At 31.8% G+C, this 13,733-nt stretch overlaps 1 protein-coding gene across 2 annotated transcripts in view; it reads right to left on the reverse strand.

Annotated features, from left to right (window-relative positions):
- Positions 1 to 437: 437 nt before the first annotated feature.
- The window catches only part of LOC127721627 (constitutive coactivator of PPAR-gamma-like protein 1), a 34,486-nt gene continuing 21,190 nt past the window's right edge, over positions 438 to 13,733 (reverse strand). Inside the window, exons 12-17 of one of the 2 annotated variants that reach the window (XM_052228411.1) lie at positions 13,399 to 13,605; positions 11,867 to 12,167; positions 10,331 to 10,502; positions 6,245 to 6,533; positions 5,595 to 5,755; positions 438 to 4,874 (exon numbers count right to left, since the gene is read on the reverse strand). In XM_052228411.1, coding sequence (XP_052084371.1) covers positions 4,703 to 4,874; positions 5,595 to 5,755; positions 6,245 to 6,533; positions 10,331 to 10,502; positions 11,867 to 12,167; positions 13,399 to 13,605 — 1,302 coding nt within the window. In that variant the 3' untranslated portion in view covers positions 438 to 4,702. Of the gene's footprint in view, positions 4,875 to 5,594; positions 5,756 to 6,244; positions 6,534 to 10,330; positions 10,503 to 11,848; positions 12,168 to 13,398; positions 13,606 to 13,733 lie in introns of both variants that reach the window. The other variant, XM_052228403.1, reaches the window with a different exon arrangement.

Consider the following 13,733-nt stretch of genomic DNA (forward strand, 5'->3'; position numbering starts at 1 on the left):
AATCATCCAAGTGTAACAAAATAAGGACTTTAAAAAGGACTTTAAAAAGGACTTTAAATGATTATTCCTGCCAAGTTTGGTTTAAGTTGGCTTTGAATTTTTAGAGGATTTGACAAAAAAAAAAAATTGGTTAAACACAATAGACGACACAAGTGATGGCAATTGCTCAAATTCTTCCCATGTGCAAGGTGAGCTAAACTGTGATGCAAGGTTGAACAACATTATGGATAAAGATAAACCAGTGAGCATCATCTTGTCATACCTAGAGTGTATTGTACCTGTTTTATATATCATTCTTTTCATACAATAAATATTTGTAACCTTACTTGGTCTTTTGGAATGACCACAATTGTTGTGAGAGCCTTAAACAAAGCTAACATGGACAGTATGTCAAAGCTTATATTGACTGCATGTCACTAGTATAAAAAACAAAACAATTCCACAAAAACAACATTTATTCAAAAACTCGCAGTCCATGTCTTAACATCAAAACCATAACCATCTTTTCTTCCTTAATCACTTTTTGTGCCAATATGATAGGGAATCAATATTCATTAAAGCAGTATATCCCTACTTTATGCATTTGTGCTAACTCCTTCCTAATTAAATCCCACCTTAAAGTATAATATTCAATCAATTAACAGATTAATTCACAGAACAAGACAATTTTTGTTACAAAATACTCAGTAATTTTTCATCAACTACCCAATTACCATTATGTAATTATACATTTAACAATAACTTAACATTTTCTTTAAACTAATAAGTATATATATATTTTCCTAAGGTATCATGCTTGTTGGATTGATTGACTGGTTGTTTTTTTTACTTTACATCCAGCAGTTAATATTTCATGAATAGAACTTCCATGCTTGTTGGATGTGACCACAATATATTTTGGTCTCAAAATTTAACTCAACCTTAAAACATTTGTTGTGGGTCATTTCCGTTGTCATTCCCTTACTGAATATTTTGCAATTTACCACTTGACAAGCCACCAAACTCTAATAATACAATAATTGATTACTATTATCTAAACACTGTAAGCTTTCCAAAAGTACAATATTTGATAGTATACATTGTCAAAAGATATCAGTCATATCAATATAATAGGAATACATAAGAAATTCCAGTATTTCAAAACTTCCAAATCAAAAATATTTACAATTAATATGGAAAAACAACTGCAATATTTAGTTTCTTGACCATTTTTAGTTTTGTTCCTCTGTGAGTAGTTTCACTTTACCTTTTTATATTTTTTTTGGAGCGCTCTTAAAAAACCCTAACTCAACAAGAACTCTAATTTATCTAAATCTTAATTACTATAAAAGACTTAACCTTTTTACAACCTTTTGCATAACAATTGCATGTAAGAATTAGTGTTCTAGTTAGTTATGTAATATGACAGATAAGTCTGGATAGGTGATAGCTCCATCCCTTTTCTAACAAGATCTAAACCATCAATCTGCCCAGGTTAACTCTCACAAACTACAGAACAAACATGTTTAAAATGTATTTGGCCCTTTTCATTCAAACCTGTAATCATACATGCAAGTTTATTTTCCACAGAAAAATATTTTATTTCACTGTTAATTCAGTTATTTACTCTAAAATCCTCTTAAAATTAAATTGAATTGAAATTTATCAATAACATTACGTATAATATTTACTTTTAAATATATATTTCTTTCTTGCTGAACATTCTCTTTAAGTTTTAAGATTAAATCTGATATTTTAGCATCAAGAGTATTCCGTTAACATTTTGTTCAAAAAACTTCAGATTGAGAGTAAGTAACTGAATTATCAGTTACATCCCTACTTAAATGTACACAAGATAATTGAATGAGCTATTAATATAACATGTATTATAATAATAAACCAAATTCTAGTGAAATACATGATCATGGCTTTATAAAGAGCCATTTTAAAGATTAATATAAACAATGAATAGGGGTACCTTAATGAGAATAATGAAATTGTTTTTGTTTTTCTTCCTATTAAAGGACATTTTATACATCAGGAATACACTTGCCCAAGGGTCAGTGACCCTTAATTTCTCTCAACTCTCCATTCTGAAACATTGCTTTATTCCTGAGGTACCTTGTTCCTAAGCATAATAAATCAACATGGAAATGTGTCCATGTTTAAGCAAGCCATTAAAAACGAACCAAAAAATTTCAATATTCAAACATGTGAAAAAGAAACCATTAAAAAGAAGCTAGAAATTAAGCTGACCCGTTGATTAATAAATCTTTTTCTTCACTTTTTAGAAAAATGTTCAAAACAAGGTGCTACAAAAAATTGCCATGCCAAATTTCTAGCTTCATGTGGCATTTCCTCAAAAAATTTCATGCAAACATTTTATTAATTGGAAATGCTAAAATATTTATATTATCTATTTATAGATTTTAATCATTTATACAATGAGGAATATGTTTTAACTTCATATCATTACAAATATAGTTCATCAAAATTTAATACAAAGAAATAAAAGAGGACAATTATGTCCCCAAAAAATATACAAAGTCAAGACTAACGGGCATGACCAACCCTTACTAGTGTCTTGATATCAATCCATTATGGAACTGGATTTCGAAAAACTTTTATAATGGGCATTAGCAAATATCTATTTATCAGATTATATTGCCTTTGTCTTGAAATCTTGTGTGTGCTTTATCAAAGACAAAATAAACTGAGAATGTTTTTTTTCCCATTAACTGCCCACACTGATCAATATCTCTTTACCATCATTTTCACCATTGATCAGTTTTTCAATTTTCAAACTTTTAAGACGAGAAGTAAAAATCTTTTTTTGACCAACTTCCCCTTTAAGGTTATCAAATATGCAATCTTGACATTTTTTTTACATATTCTTTTTGTCTTAATATTGCGTTACTTGTATTTTTTTTACCTAGTCATATTAAATAGCCATTAGGAACAAACTCAACCCAATTAAGGATACAACCTCCCATTTTACACCTTAACTTTTTCACTATGCACCACTTCTTGATTACAAGAAATCTCCAATAGGTTTTCTATAGCACAAATATACCTTTGTGCTTCAAATGATGCAGAAGGAACTCCATTCTTGTGATATTCAACTTAAAACTTTTAAATTACATAGTTCACTCCAGTCCTGAAGTAACATTAAATTATGTTTTTAGAGCCTTACAGCATTTTTACTCTTTTTTTCAATGTGATGCATTTTCCCTACTAAATACTCAAGGAAGATATTTAAGTGAATTAATTTAAAATTTTAGCTTGCTTTATCTGATTAAACTTTATTTAAGAATACTTTTACCCAACAACAATGTTTGAAAGTTTGGGAAATTTTATTTTCAATATTTTATAGTGTTATTAATCATTAATTCAAAATTCTAAAACAATCTTTCAATATCCCTTTTTCAAGTCTTTCAGCGATCTCCATTCAGACTGTTTCCATAAAAAATATATGAAATTACAAAAATATCTTCTTTGTAAAATGCAGTCAAAAAACACAAATTTTGGCTGACAAAGACATTCATCACATGCATACAAATGCAGGATCACTTCAAACAATCTTTAACATGACTGCGTTTGTTTCCTGTGGCATTTTAGTCCCGAGGACTTGCGTTGTCAATAGACAACAATTGAAAAAAAAAATATATGTATAAATGCAACAAGGCAATGCTACAAAAGTAAACATGCCATAACAAAAAAGAATCGGTTTGAATGACATTTGAAAGACAGTTATTGCAAATATCATTCAAACTTTGAACATGTTGATGAAGAGACTGTTCACAGCATTTTTTTTTTTTTGCGATAAAAAGGCAAAAATGACTGAAAGACATAAGAGCTGATCTGACAATATCGTCTTCAACATGTTACTTGAATGCTGATTTAGGGAAATTTCATAAATTTGATCGAAATCAACATCCACGTTAACAATGTATATATATTCAATTAGAAAGCACTTGTTCATTATAAAAATGTAAATATATGAAAAAATTTAACAAAAAACAAGAAAAAATAGAGAGAAATTTCTTCGGCAAGTGCATTCTAATTGAGTTAACTTAGTACTATAATGAAAATAAGTGTTACCAATTTTTTAACAGTAGAAAGACAAAAATAATAGATTAATCATTGTTTCCAGTATCAAAATAACCAATTCAAAATCAACCATTTGTCAATTTAAAAAGAAATGAAACCAATATTTCAAACAAATCTTTGCTAATTTAACAGAAAAATAAAAATTAGGTGTTATCTTCATATTATAACATAGAAGTAAACTTTTCAGTTATCTTCTAATAAAAACACCTTTATTCTCAGAAGTTGCCAATTACAGTTTTTTTTTCTCAAGCTGAATGCAGTGTTGCAAAAGAAACATTCATTAGCAGTAATGATCAACTTTCACCAAATAAATATCAGAGCTAAATTACAGTTTTAACCATACTTGAAAAGATAATTATAGAATAAAACTGACAAACTAAATAAGAAATATACATCATTACTAAATGTCTACCATTTACCAATGTACAAGTTTTTTTTCCATCAGTAGTTAACGGAACATTTGAAAATAAATTATGAAAAGTTACAGAAATCAATACAAATACAAAAAGAATATATAAGAACTGGCCTTGAGAAACTAAAACATAATCATAAGTCCATAAGTTTCATCAGTAACACTTAAATTCCACAAAATATTGAACAGTCATTAGTATAATCAGGCAGTGATATCTGTTGAGGATTTGTCACCATGAATGCCACTATCTGGGCTCTGAATGCCCTCTGGTAATCCTTTGGCAGTAGGTGTGGTCACTTCTTCAGCATCATCATATACACCATTTATTTTGTTGTTATCGCCATTTACAGCTATGGTAATGCTACCATTCTCTCTATCAAATAAAGAATTTTTTATATTATTCAAAAATAGATAACAATTTTGATACCGATGAGGTTAAATGCAAAAGCTGTATTATTCATAGGTTCTATGTTGGATTTTTTTTTTAGCTACTAATGGCCCCTTAATACCTTTTTTTAAAAAGTTCATTTTTTACAGTTAAGGAAGAAGTGTCATTAAAATGCATATTTCAATGAGTCTAAAAACAGTCTAATAGTTCTATAAATTTGTTCTTGTTAACACTGTTTTTTATTGCTTTCTTTGATAGAAGAACAACAATAAAAGAACAGTTCTATTACTATGGTGGTTATTTTCAAGTATATCAGAAATTTGTTGTTTCATATACATCCACTCTCTATTATTTTCTTTTCCAGTTATGAGTATAGGAAATACTATCATATATAAGGCTTTTAATTTTCTCTTTTAAATTGTTGGGACAATTCATTGCTGACTAAAAGGTACAAGTTTTGCTCATTGTTGAACCCTATACCGTGCTTACTCCTCGTCCTTTGGTCTCTGGTGGACAGTTGTCTCATTTGTCATCATACAAATCTCCTTTATACCTTTTTAGTCAGAACAAAGCAAGCAGATTAAGTTATTCTTTAATCAATCATCAAGTTGTTTTCCATTCCTTTGATATGTTTGAGCTTTTGATTTTGCCACTTGATAAGGGACATTCCATTTAGAATTTTGTTATTTATCTTTAGTCAATTACCCATCAGATTCCACAGTAACACCTCTTCCTCTTCCTCCTGATGGTTTCCCACCCCTCTTGTTATTATTATTGTAAACCCTTGGTCTGACTCGGATCTTTTTCACTCCTCTTCCACTTATAGCACCTCTTCCTCTGTAGTAACCTCGCTCAGGGGACATCATCTGTAGAAAATGAAAATAAATATAAAATAAGAATTGAAAGACTTCAATGGTTAGATTGCAGTACATCTTGAAATGCTGTGTAAATGGCAATGACTCTAGTATTTAATATACTTTTTAGAGAGCATGTTTTTGAATGCTAGCAAAACTGCAGTCTCCCATGAGATGTTAGATAAACAGATAAAAATCATAAAATTTAAACATCTTAAATGAACATACCAAAATTCAACCAAGTTTGAAGGTTGTGGGTTGAAAAAATACATGAGGAATTGATTACACAATATCAAGAATGAGCTGAAAATTGATTTAGGCATATCAGGCTAATGATCACTAATCATTTTTATCTGTGCTTTTACACCTGCCATGTTTTACATTTAAATTGCAGCAACAAAGCGTTAATTGTACACAATAAATGTTGACCTAATTTATTTCCTCTACAAAGTACTAGTAATAATAGTTTGGCTATTTTTCTGTTGTATGTGAATTTCTTACCCCTTGGTATCTCATCCCTCCTCTTCCATAAGCAGGTGGATAACCCATTCTGGGCCTCATTCCATCTCTACCAAAGCCTGGGTCTCTGAACATCATGCCACGTCCCATCAATGGAGGTGGTCTACCCATCATTCCACCTCCTCTATTACCCATCATACCACCACCTCGATTGCCCATCAAACCTCCTCCTCTGTTTCCCATCATTCCTCCTCCTCTATTACCCATCATGCCTCCTCCACGATTACCCATCATTCCTGCTCCTCCTCTGTTACCCATCATTCCTCCTCCCCTGAAATTAATCAGCAGTAAAGTTAATTTATTGCAGTCTCAATAATTCTTTCTTTTAACTGATCGACAGTTATATTATCATTCAGGTGTAATACCACCAAATCATAGTACGTCACATCCGGTTGCATATGAAAATAGGTTGAAAAAAAATATTCCCTTGAATTTGACAGTTGTAGGTAATTGATCCTACATTTCATTGCAGTAAAACATTTCTGGGTCATAAACATATATCTTGGGTATTTCAAAGCACCATTATTTTTTTATTTGGGGTTTCTATAGAATATTTTGGAAACTTGAGGTTACATGGTTACTAAAGCTTGTACACAGGTTAAAAAAGGGGGAAAATTTGATTGGTTAACTTCCAGTGATGGTTATTTTCTTATATGCAATGAAATGTTATGTGAATTTTTTTCTATAGTACTGGACAGGATAAAACTTTACTCATGCCAAGTATTTCTTTATTTGAAACAAAGATAAATTCTGCACAATTTTTTGAAAAGTGCAAATTTAACAAAGACTAATAGGGGAAAATCAATGGTGGTATTACACCTTCAAATGACTGGCATGCTCTTCACAAGTGCATGCCATATGGTGACATTTTCATGTAAGAAAGTTTATAGAATGAGTACATATTTGCCCATTAATTGTGATATAGATTAATCCCTATAATGAACACTGAAAGTACATTATCTGATATTGGTTATTGTACACCAACATATTTTCATGTTTAGCTCTTTCCCACCGACTTCTCTACAATTTCCCCTGAAATTTTCTTTGATGATGTATTAATTCTAGAGGAGATTACAGTTTGACTTATTCATGTCCATATGTATTCATGGTATGTTGCTACATGCAAGAGTTGTGAAAATAAATTACTCGCGAAAACTAATGTGTTCAATTTGTGCAATCTAATGATCTTTTATTTGAACATTTAAATTGAAATGTTAATAATAAAAGAACATTATTCCAATGTCCCTGTGTTTCACATATCTTATCTGTCCAAAAGCAATAAATAGGAGAAAACAATTCTTTTAACTTTTTAATAAATATCTTACAAGAAATGTAGGCATGAGATCACTAACAATGTTATTTTCCATATATATATATATATTTCTATTTCAAAGCCTTACCAATATAGCCTTTGATATGAACTTCATAAAAATTCAACAAGAAATATAGGTGTGAGAGTGCTTTAATACAATGTAATGTTTAATATAAATTATATTTCAAAGAGATAACTCCTGTAATAATAGATCAGTGCGGATTTTTGAACTCACCCAATACATTCTTTAAATAAATCTATGATCAAAATTTCAAAACCATCCTACAGGAATGCTTACAATGCAAATTTCTCTATAGTTAATATTTCCAAGCGGCATAATTCTCTTAAAAATATTTATTTGGCACCGATTTTCGAATTTGTCCAAGACATTGCTGATTTAAACTTCACAAAAATCAGGCAAGAATTGTACATGTGAGAGTACTAACAATGCAATTTTCTGTAGTATATTTATATTTACAAGGGGCATAAAATATTTATTGGTACTGATTTTCAAACTTGTCTGAGGCATTGCTAATATAAAACTTTGATGTTAATTTCATAAATATCTGGCAAGGATTGTACATTTAAGTTTGCTAACAATGCAATAACTAAAGAATACACATTTCTAAGGGAAAACTCCTGTAAAAATAATTGTTAAGCGCTAATTTTCAAACACATCCCAGACATTGCTGATATAAACTTTCTATATAAATTTCAAAACAAACAATAAAATGCTTCGCTGGGGCGCAGCTTGATACGACCGCAGAGGTCGAACCCTGAACAGTTGGGGCAAGTATGGACACAACATTCAAGCTTGATACAGCACTGAATTTGGATTGTAATTAAATATTTGACACAGGATAGGTTTCTGACACAGAATGAAAGTGGTCTAAGAACTTAAAAAAATTTAATTTACCTATTCAAACCATATCATTATAATTTGCTTTTATATATAAATCAGAAATAACCAATTTAAAATGGAAAATTTTAAAGAAAAAAAATGAAAAAAAAATCCCCCTCCCAAATTTTTTGAACCCCCTTATGATTTTCATCACCCCCAAACTCATTTCCAGCCTTCCCTTTGTGGTATGGTACCTTGCAGTACAATTTCAGAGAGATCCATACACTTGAACACAAGTTATTGTCTGGAAACTAGAAAAATGCTTGTTTTTTGGCCCCTTTTTGGCCCCAAATTCCTAAACGTTTAGGGCAATTACCCCCAAACTCAAACCCAGCTTTCCCTTTGTGATATGGAACCTTGCAGTACAATTTCAGAATCCATACACTTACACACAAGTAATTGTCCTGAAACTAGAAAAATGCTTGTTTTTTGGCCCTTTTATGGCCCCTAATTCCTAAAATTTTGATGGAATTACCCCCAAAATCAATCCCAGCCTTCCCTTTGTAGTATGGTACCTTGCAGTACAATTTCAGAGAGATCCATACACCTGAACACAAGTTATTGTCTGGAAACTAGAAAAATGCTTATTTTTGGCCCCTTATTCCTAAACTTTTAGGGCAATTACCCCCAAACTCAATTCCAGCTTTCCCTTTGTGATATGGAACCTTGTAGTACAATTTCATAAAGATCCATACACTTACACACAAGTAATTGTCCTGAAACTAGAAAAATGCTTGTTTTTTGGCCCTTTTATGGCCCCTAATTCCTAAAATTTTGATGGAATTACCCCCAAAATCAATCCCAGCCTTCCCTTTGTAGTATGGTACCTTGCAGTACAATTTCAGAGAGATCCATACACCTGAACACAAGTTATTGTCTGGAAACTAGAAAAATGCTTATTTTTGGCCCCTTATTCCTAAACTTTTAGGGCAATTACCCCCAAACTCAATTCCAGCTTTCCCTTTGTGATATGGAACCTTGTAGTACAATTTCATAAAGATCCATACACTTACACACAAGTTATTGTCATGAAACTAGAAAAATGCTTGTTTTTTGCCCCTTTTTTGGCCCCTAATTCCTAAAATTTGAAGGCAATTACCCCCAAAATTAATCCCAGCATTCCCTTTGTGATATGGAACCTTGTGATACAATGTCAGAGAGATCCATACACTTACACACAAGTTATTGTCATGAAACTAGAAAAATGCTTGTTTTTTGCCCCTTTTTGGCCCCTAATTCCTAAAATTTGGAGGCAATTACCCCCAAAATCAATCCCAGCATTCCCTTTGAGATATGGAACCTTGTGGTACAATTTCAGAGAGATCCATACACTTACACACAAGTTATGTCTGGAAGTTACAAAAATGCTTATTTTTGGCCCCTTTTTCCTTAACTGTTGGTACCCCCAAAATCAATCCCCACCTTCCTTTTGTGGTATTGAACCTTATGATAAAATTTCATAGAGATCCATTCACTTAAACTAAAGTTAGAGTGCGAAAACTAATGTGTCTTCGGACGACGACGACGACGACGTCATACCAATATACGACCACAAAAATTTGTTTGCGGTTGTATAAAAAATGTATGCTAGAGAGCTTGAACAATGTAATTTCCCATATTCATATTTCACAAGGCATAACTACATTTAAATTAGTTGTTTGGCACAGATTTTTTAACTTGTATGAGACATTGCTGATATAAAATTTAGCAAGAATTAAACATGCGAGAGCATTCAAAAGCCAGGGCAGATGGTATTTCTCTGTCCCCTGCAGAGGACTATAATGACAATCATGTTTAAAAGTAGTTTTTAAGATTGTATAAGTAACAATTACACTTATTCTTCCATTAATATTACCTGGGAGGATAACCTCTTCTCTGACCTTGACCTCCAACTGACATTACCCTAGGTGACATAGATCCCATTCCACCATTACCTCCTCTGCTGCCTGGTATATTGGCTCCCCAGCTTCCGACAACTACTCCAGCTATTTCAAGCTGTCCACCTCGAGCATCAATTGGTGACTGTCCTGTAGTGCACATGATTTTTTTTTAATAAAGTGAGTTAAAACATCAAGAGCAACTTATGAACCATTAAATTGCTTATTGACACTTAAAATTGCAGTTGTCTGGAAAAGTTGTGAAGTGCATAGAAAATTATTTCATTTCTTTTGTTCACATTGTTATCAAAGATAAAAGGAAACAAAATAATGACAATAGACAAAATAATATACCACATCTAGCCAGTTCAAATACTTAGGGCTGTTCCATTAAAACATACATGGTACCCAGGGAAGGCACTTTAAAAATGGGGTAACCACCTGTAGAGGCAAATTAAAATTTCGATGACATTTCCACTATGCAAAAACATAGATGACACCCACCCATAGTTGAGATTTGGAAGTGCCTTCCCTGGGTCTCGTGTATGTTTTTATGGTACAGCCCTTAACAGTATTAAAAAAAAGAGGCAAATAATGAAACTAATTAAGCAAATGAAAATACTTGACCACAGTGTTTTTGCCTGAATTTTCCAAAATGCTAAATTCTAGAATTACTGGTGTTATACTTTTACAATTTATGAATAGAATAATAAATTCTAAAAAAAAAATAGTGAGTACACTGATTCACACAAATGGATCTCTATGTCAAACACATATTTTAATAACTAATAATTTCTGTAAGAATTGGTGGACGAAACACTGTAGTATATCTTATAAAAACATGAAACAAGCAAGAACTAGAAACTGATGAAAATAATGCCAGTGAAAGGTAACTTAAAATACCAGTACACATGAAATTTTGGAGTGATTATTTCAGAAAAGTCCATTGAATAATATCAGAAATTTCTGTACTCAAAATACTGTGGATTCATTACTTTGTGTTTAGCAATATTTTTTTCTTAAATATTTCTTGGGTAAAGGTGAACCACAACTTCAAGTTTTGAACAAAAAACATATTTCCTACAAGTTTGTTTGAATAATTTGACTGAACCATGAAATCAAGTGTTCACGAAAACACAATTTTTCCTAAATTCTTAAATATTTGTACCCAGGAATTTAAATGAATCCACAGTATCCTTACTGATTTTGTTTTACTTATCAAGTGTATGGGCATATCTGAAAATATTAGAATAAACTAAACTCTGAAGATAAGTAAGATTTAAATTTTAGAACATCATTAAACTAGTAATACATGTAATTCATTTACTTCTGTCCCATATCTTATTTGTTTTAAAGTTATATCAACCACTGGCTTTACTTCTAGAAAGAATAATAATAAGGCGATGAAGAAAATTTCGGATGAGTAAAAAAGAAAGACAAACAAAAAACACAGCAACTGCAGAAAGCAACTAAATGATAGAGGGTATATACCGCACCTTTAGTTTGATATTTACCCAGAATTCCCCTCCCTCTTCCTGGAGACTTAGGCTGCTGTCCCATACCAGCAGGAATACCAGGACGCATGCCTGGGCCTCCACTCATTCCATGACCACCACCCATTCCATGGCCACCACGCATTCCATGGCCACCTCGCATACCAGCAGGTGACATGCCCATTGGATTTGCGAATTGATTGAATGGATAGTTGGTATACATGGACATAGCAGCGGAAGGAAGAAGGGGACGGGCAAACTCCACTTTAAGGCCTTCCATAATGGCCTGACGCATTCTTTCCACTCTGAGAACTTGGTCAACCTTTAAAATAAATAATCATTCCAAAATTCAATTCAGCAATAAAAGTTAAAAATCAAATTCATGAACATATATAATATAATTTGTAATTCTTTTTCTGTACTTAAGTACTTTTCTGATTTTTCCATGAACACAGTAAAATATACAACACTATTTATTAACAAGGGTCCGGAAACGGTCATATATGCCAGTCATGTCCTAAGATGAAACTATTTGTCCTAAATGAGTAATTGGGATTTAGGACAAATTTTATTTTTTAAAGAAGTAATTTCGGTCATTTCATTGACTCAATGTTTGAAATCGGATTTCTTAATCACCATTTTGCACTGTCTTGTGTAAGTTGTTATCACTTGTTTTTGTTTATAATCCCTTTCCTGTAATAAAACTGCCACTCCAGTTGTTTGATAATCCTGAGGGCCCTCCTAATATCTATATCAATGCCTCCTTGAAACATTGGCTAATGATCACTTATCACTTTTTACCTGTGGTTTTAATTCACTCCTGACAGTGATCACAAGCTCAGAATAATATCTTAACAAAAATTGAAATTCCCTGACAAGTGTATTCATTATTTAATTACTTTTCAGCAAAGACAATCATCAAATCTGATTTAAAAATTAAACCTAAATTTACGGAGAAAAAAGTATTTTTTCATGTGCTTTATTTACTATATAATACGCATGCGTAAAATTGTCTTCAGCAAATTTAATATTTAATCATAAAATGCAAATTGATTTCATGCTAAATTAAACAAGTGCAACTGTTGTCTGTTACATTCAAACACTTGTAAAGGTAATAGAATAAAAAGCCATAAAAAGCCTGCGATTTCCTGTCAATTTGATAAACAAAACAAATCCCAGAAATGAATCCGGAATTATTCGTTCTTTAACTTTATCACAAACTTCCGGTTTTAACTTTTGTCAAATCGAAAGAAACGTAAGCAATGTCAGAGAGATTAACCAATTTGAGTCATTAAAATCATTTCAATTTTAAACTATTGCCTTCCCTAAAATGTTCTTCATGGTAATGGTAAGACATTTACTTAGTAAATGCGATGATACAGCAATACAAGTTCGTTGATGCTATGAATCTAGTCAAGTTGACATCGACAATTTGGAAAGGGGCACCAACTTTTCAATCATCTCAAAATGACCAAAATTGTGTGGAAAAATTTCCGGATCCTTGTTTATTAACCACTTTGATGTCTTCATCTATGAACAATTGATTATCTTACCTGTCCATCACACATATCTATCAATGGTGTATTGTTGTTGGCTTTGAGTAATTTATAATGGAAAAGTTTGCCATCAAAGTAATGCCATGGAGCGCACATATTCCATGGGATTGGTGCACCACAAACATCATTGGCAAAGACTGCTGTCTCCACTCCTGACATAAACAATGAAGCTAAGTGGATTCCTCTTGGCAACACATTTGGCAACTGAAACAGAAAAATGATAAATTTATAAAACTACATGTTGTGAAAATCACTAACCAACCATTGCATTTATTGATTTCCACATCCAAAGGGATTTTCAATAATAAAGCCTAGTTATCTGTATCTTCAAT

Source organism: Mytilus californianus, unplaced genomic scaffold (assembly GCF_021869535.1).
Source record: "Mytilus californianus isolate M0D057914Y unplaced genomic scaffold, xbMytCali1.0.p SCAF_1, whole genome shotgun sequence".
Taxonomy (NCBI): Eukaryota; Metazoa; Mollusca; class Bivalvia; order Mytilida; family Mytilidae; genus Mytilus; species Mytilus californianus.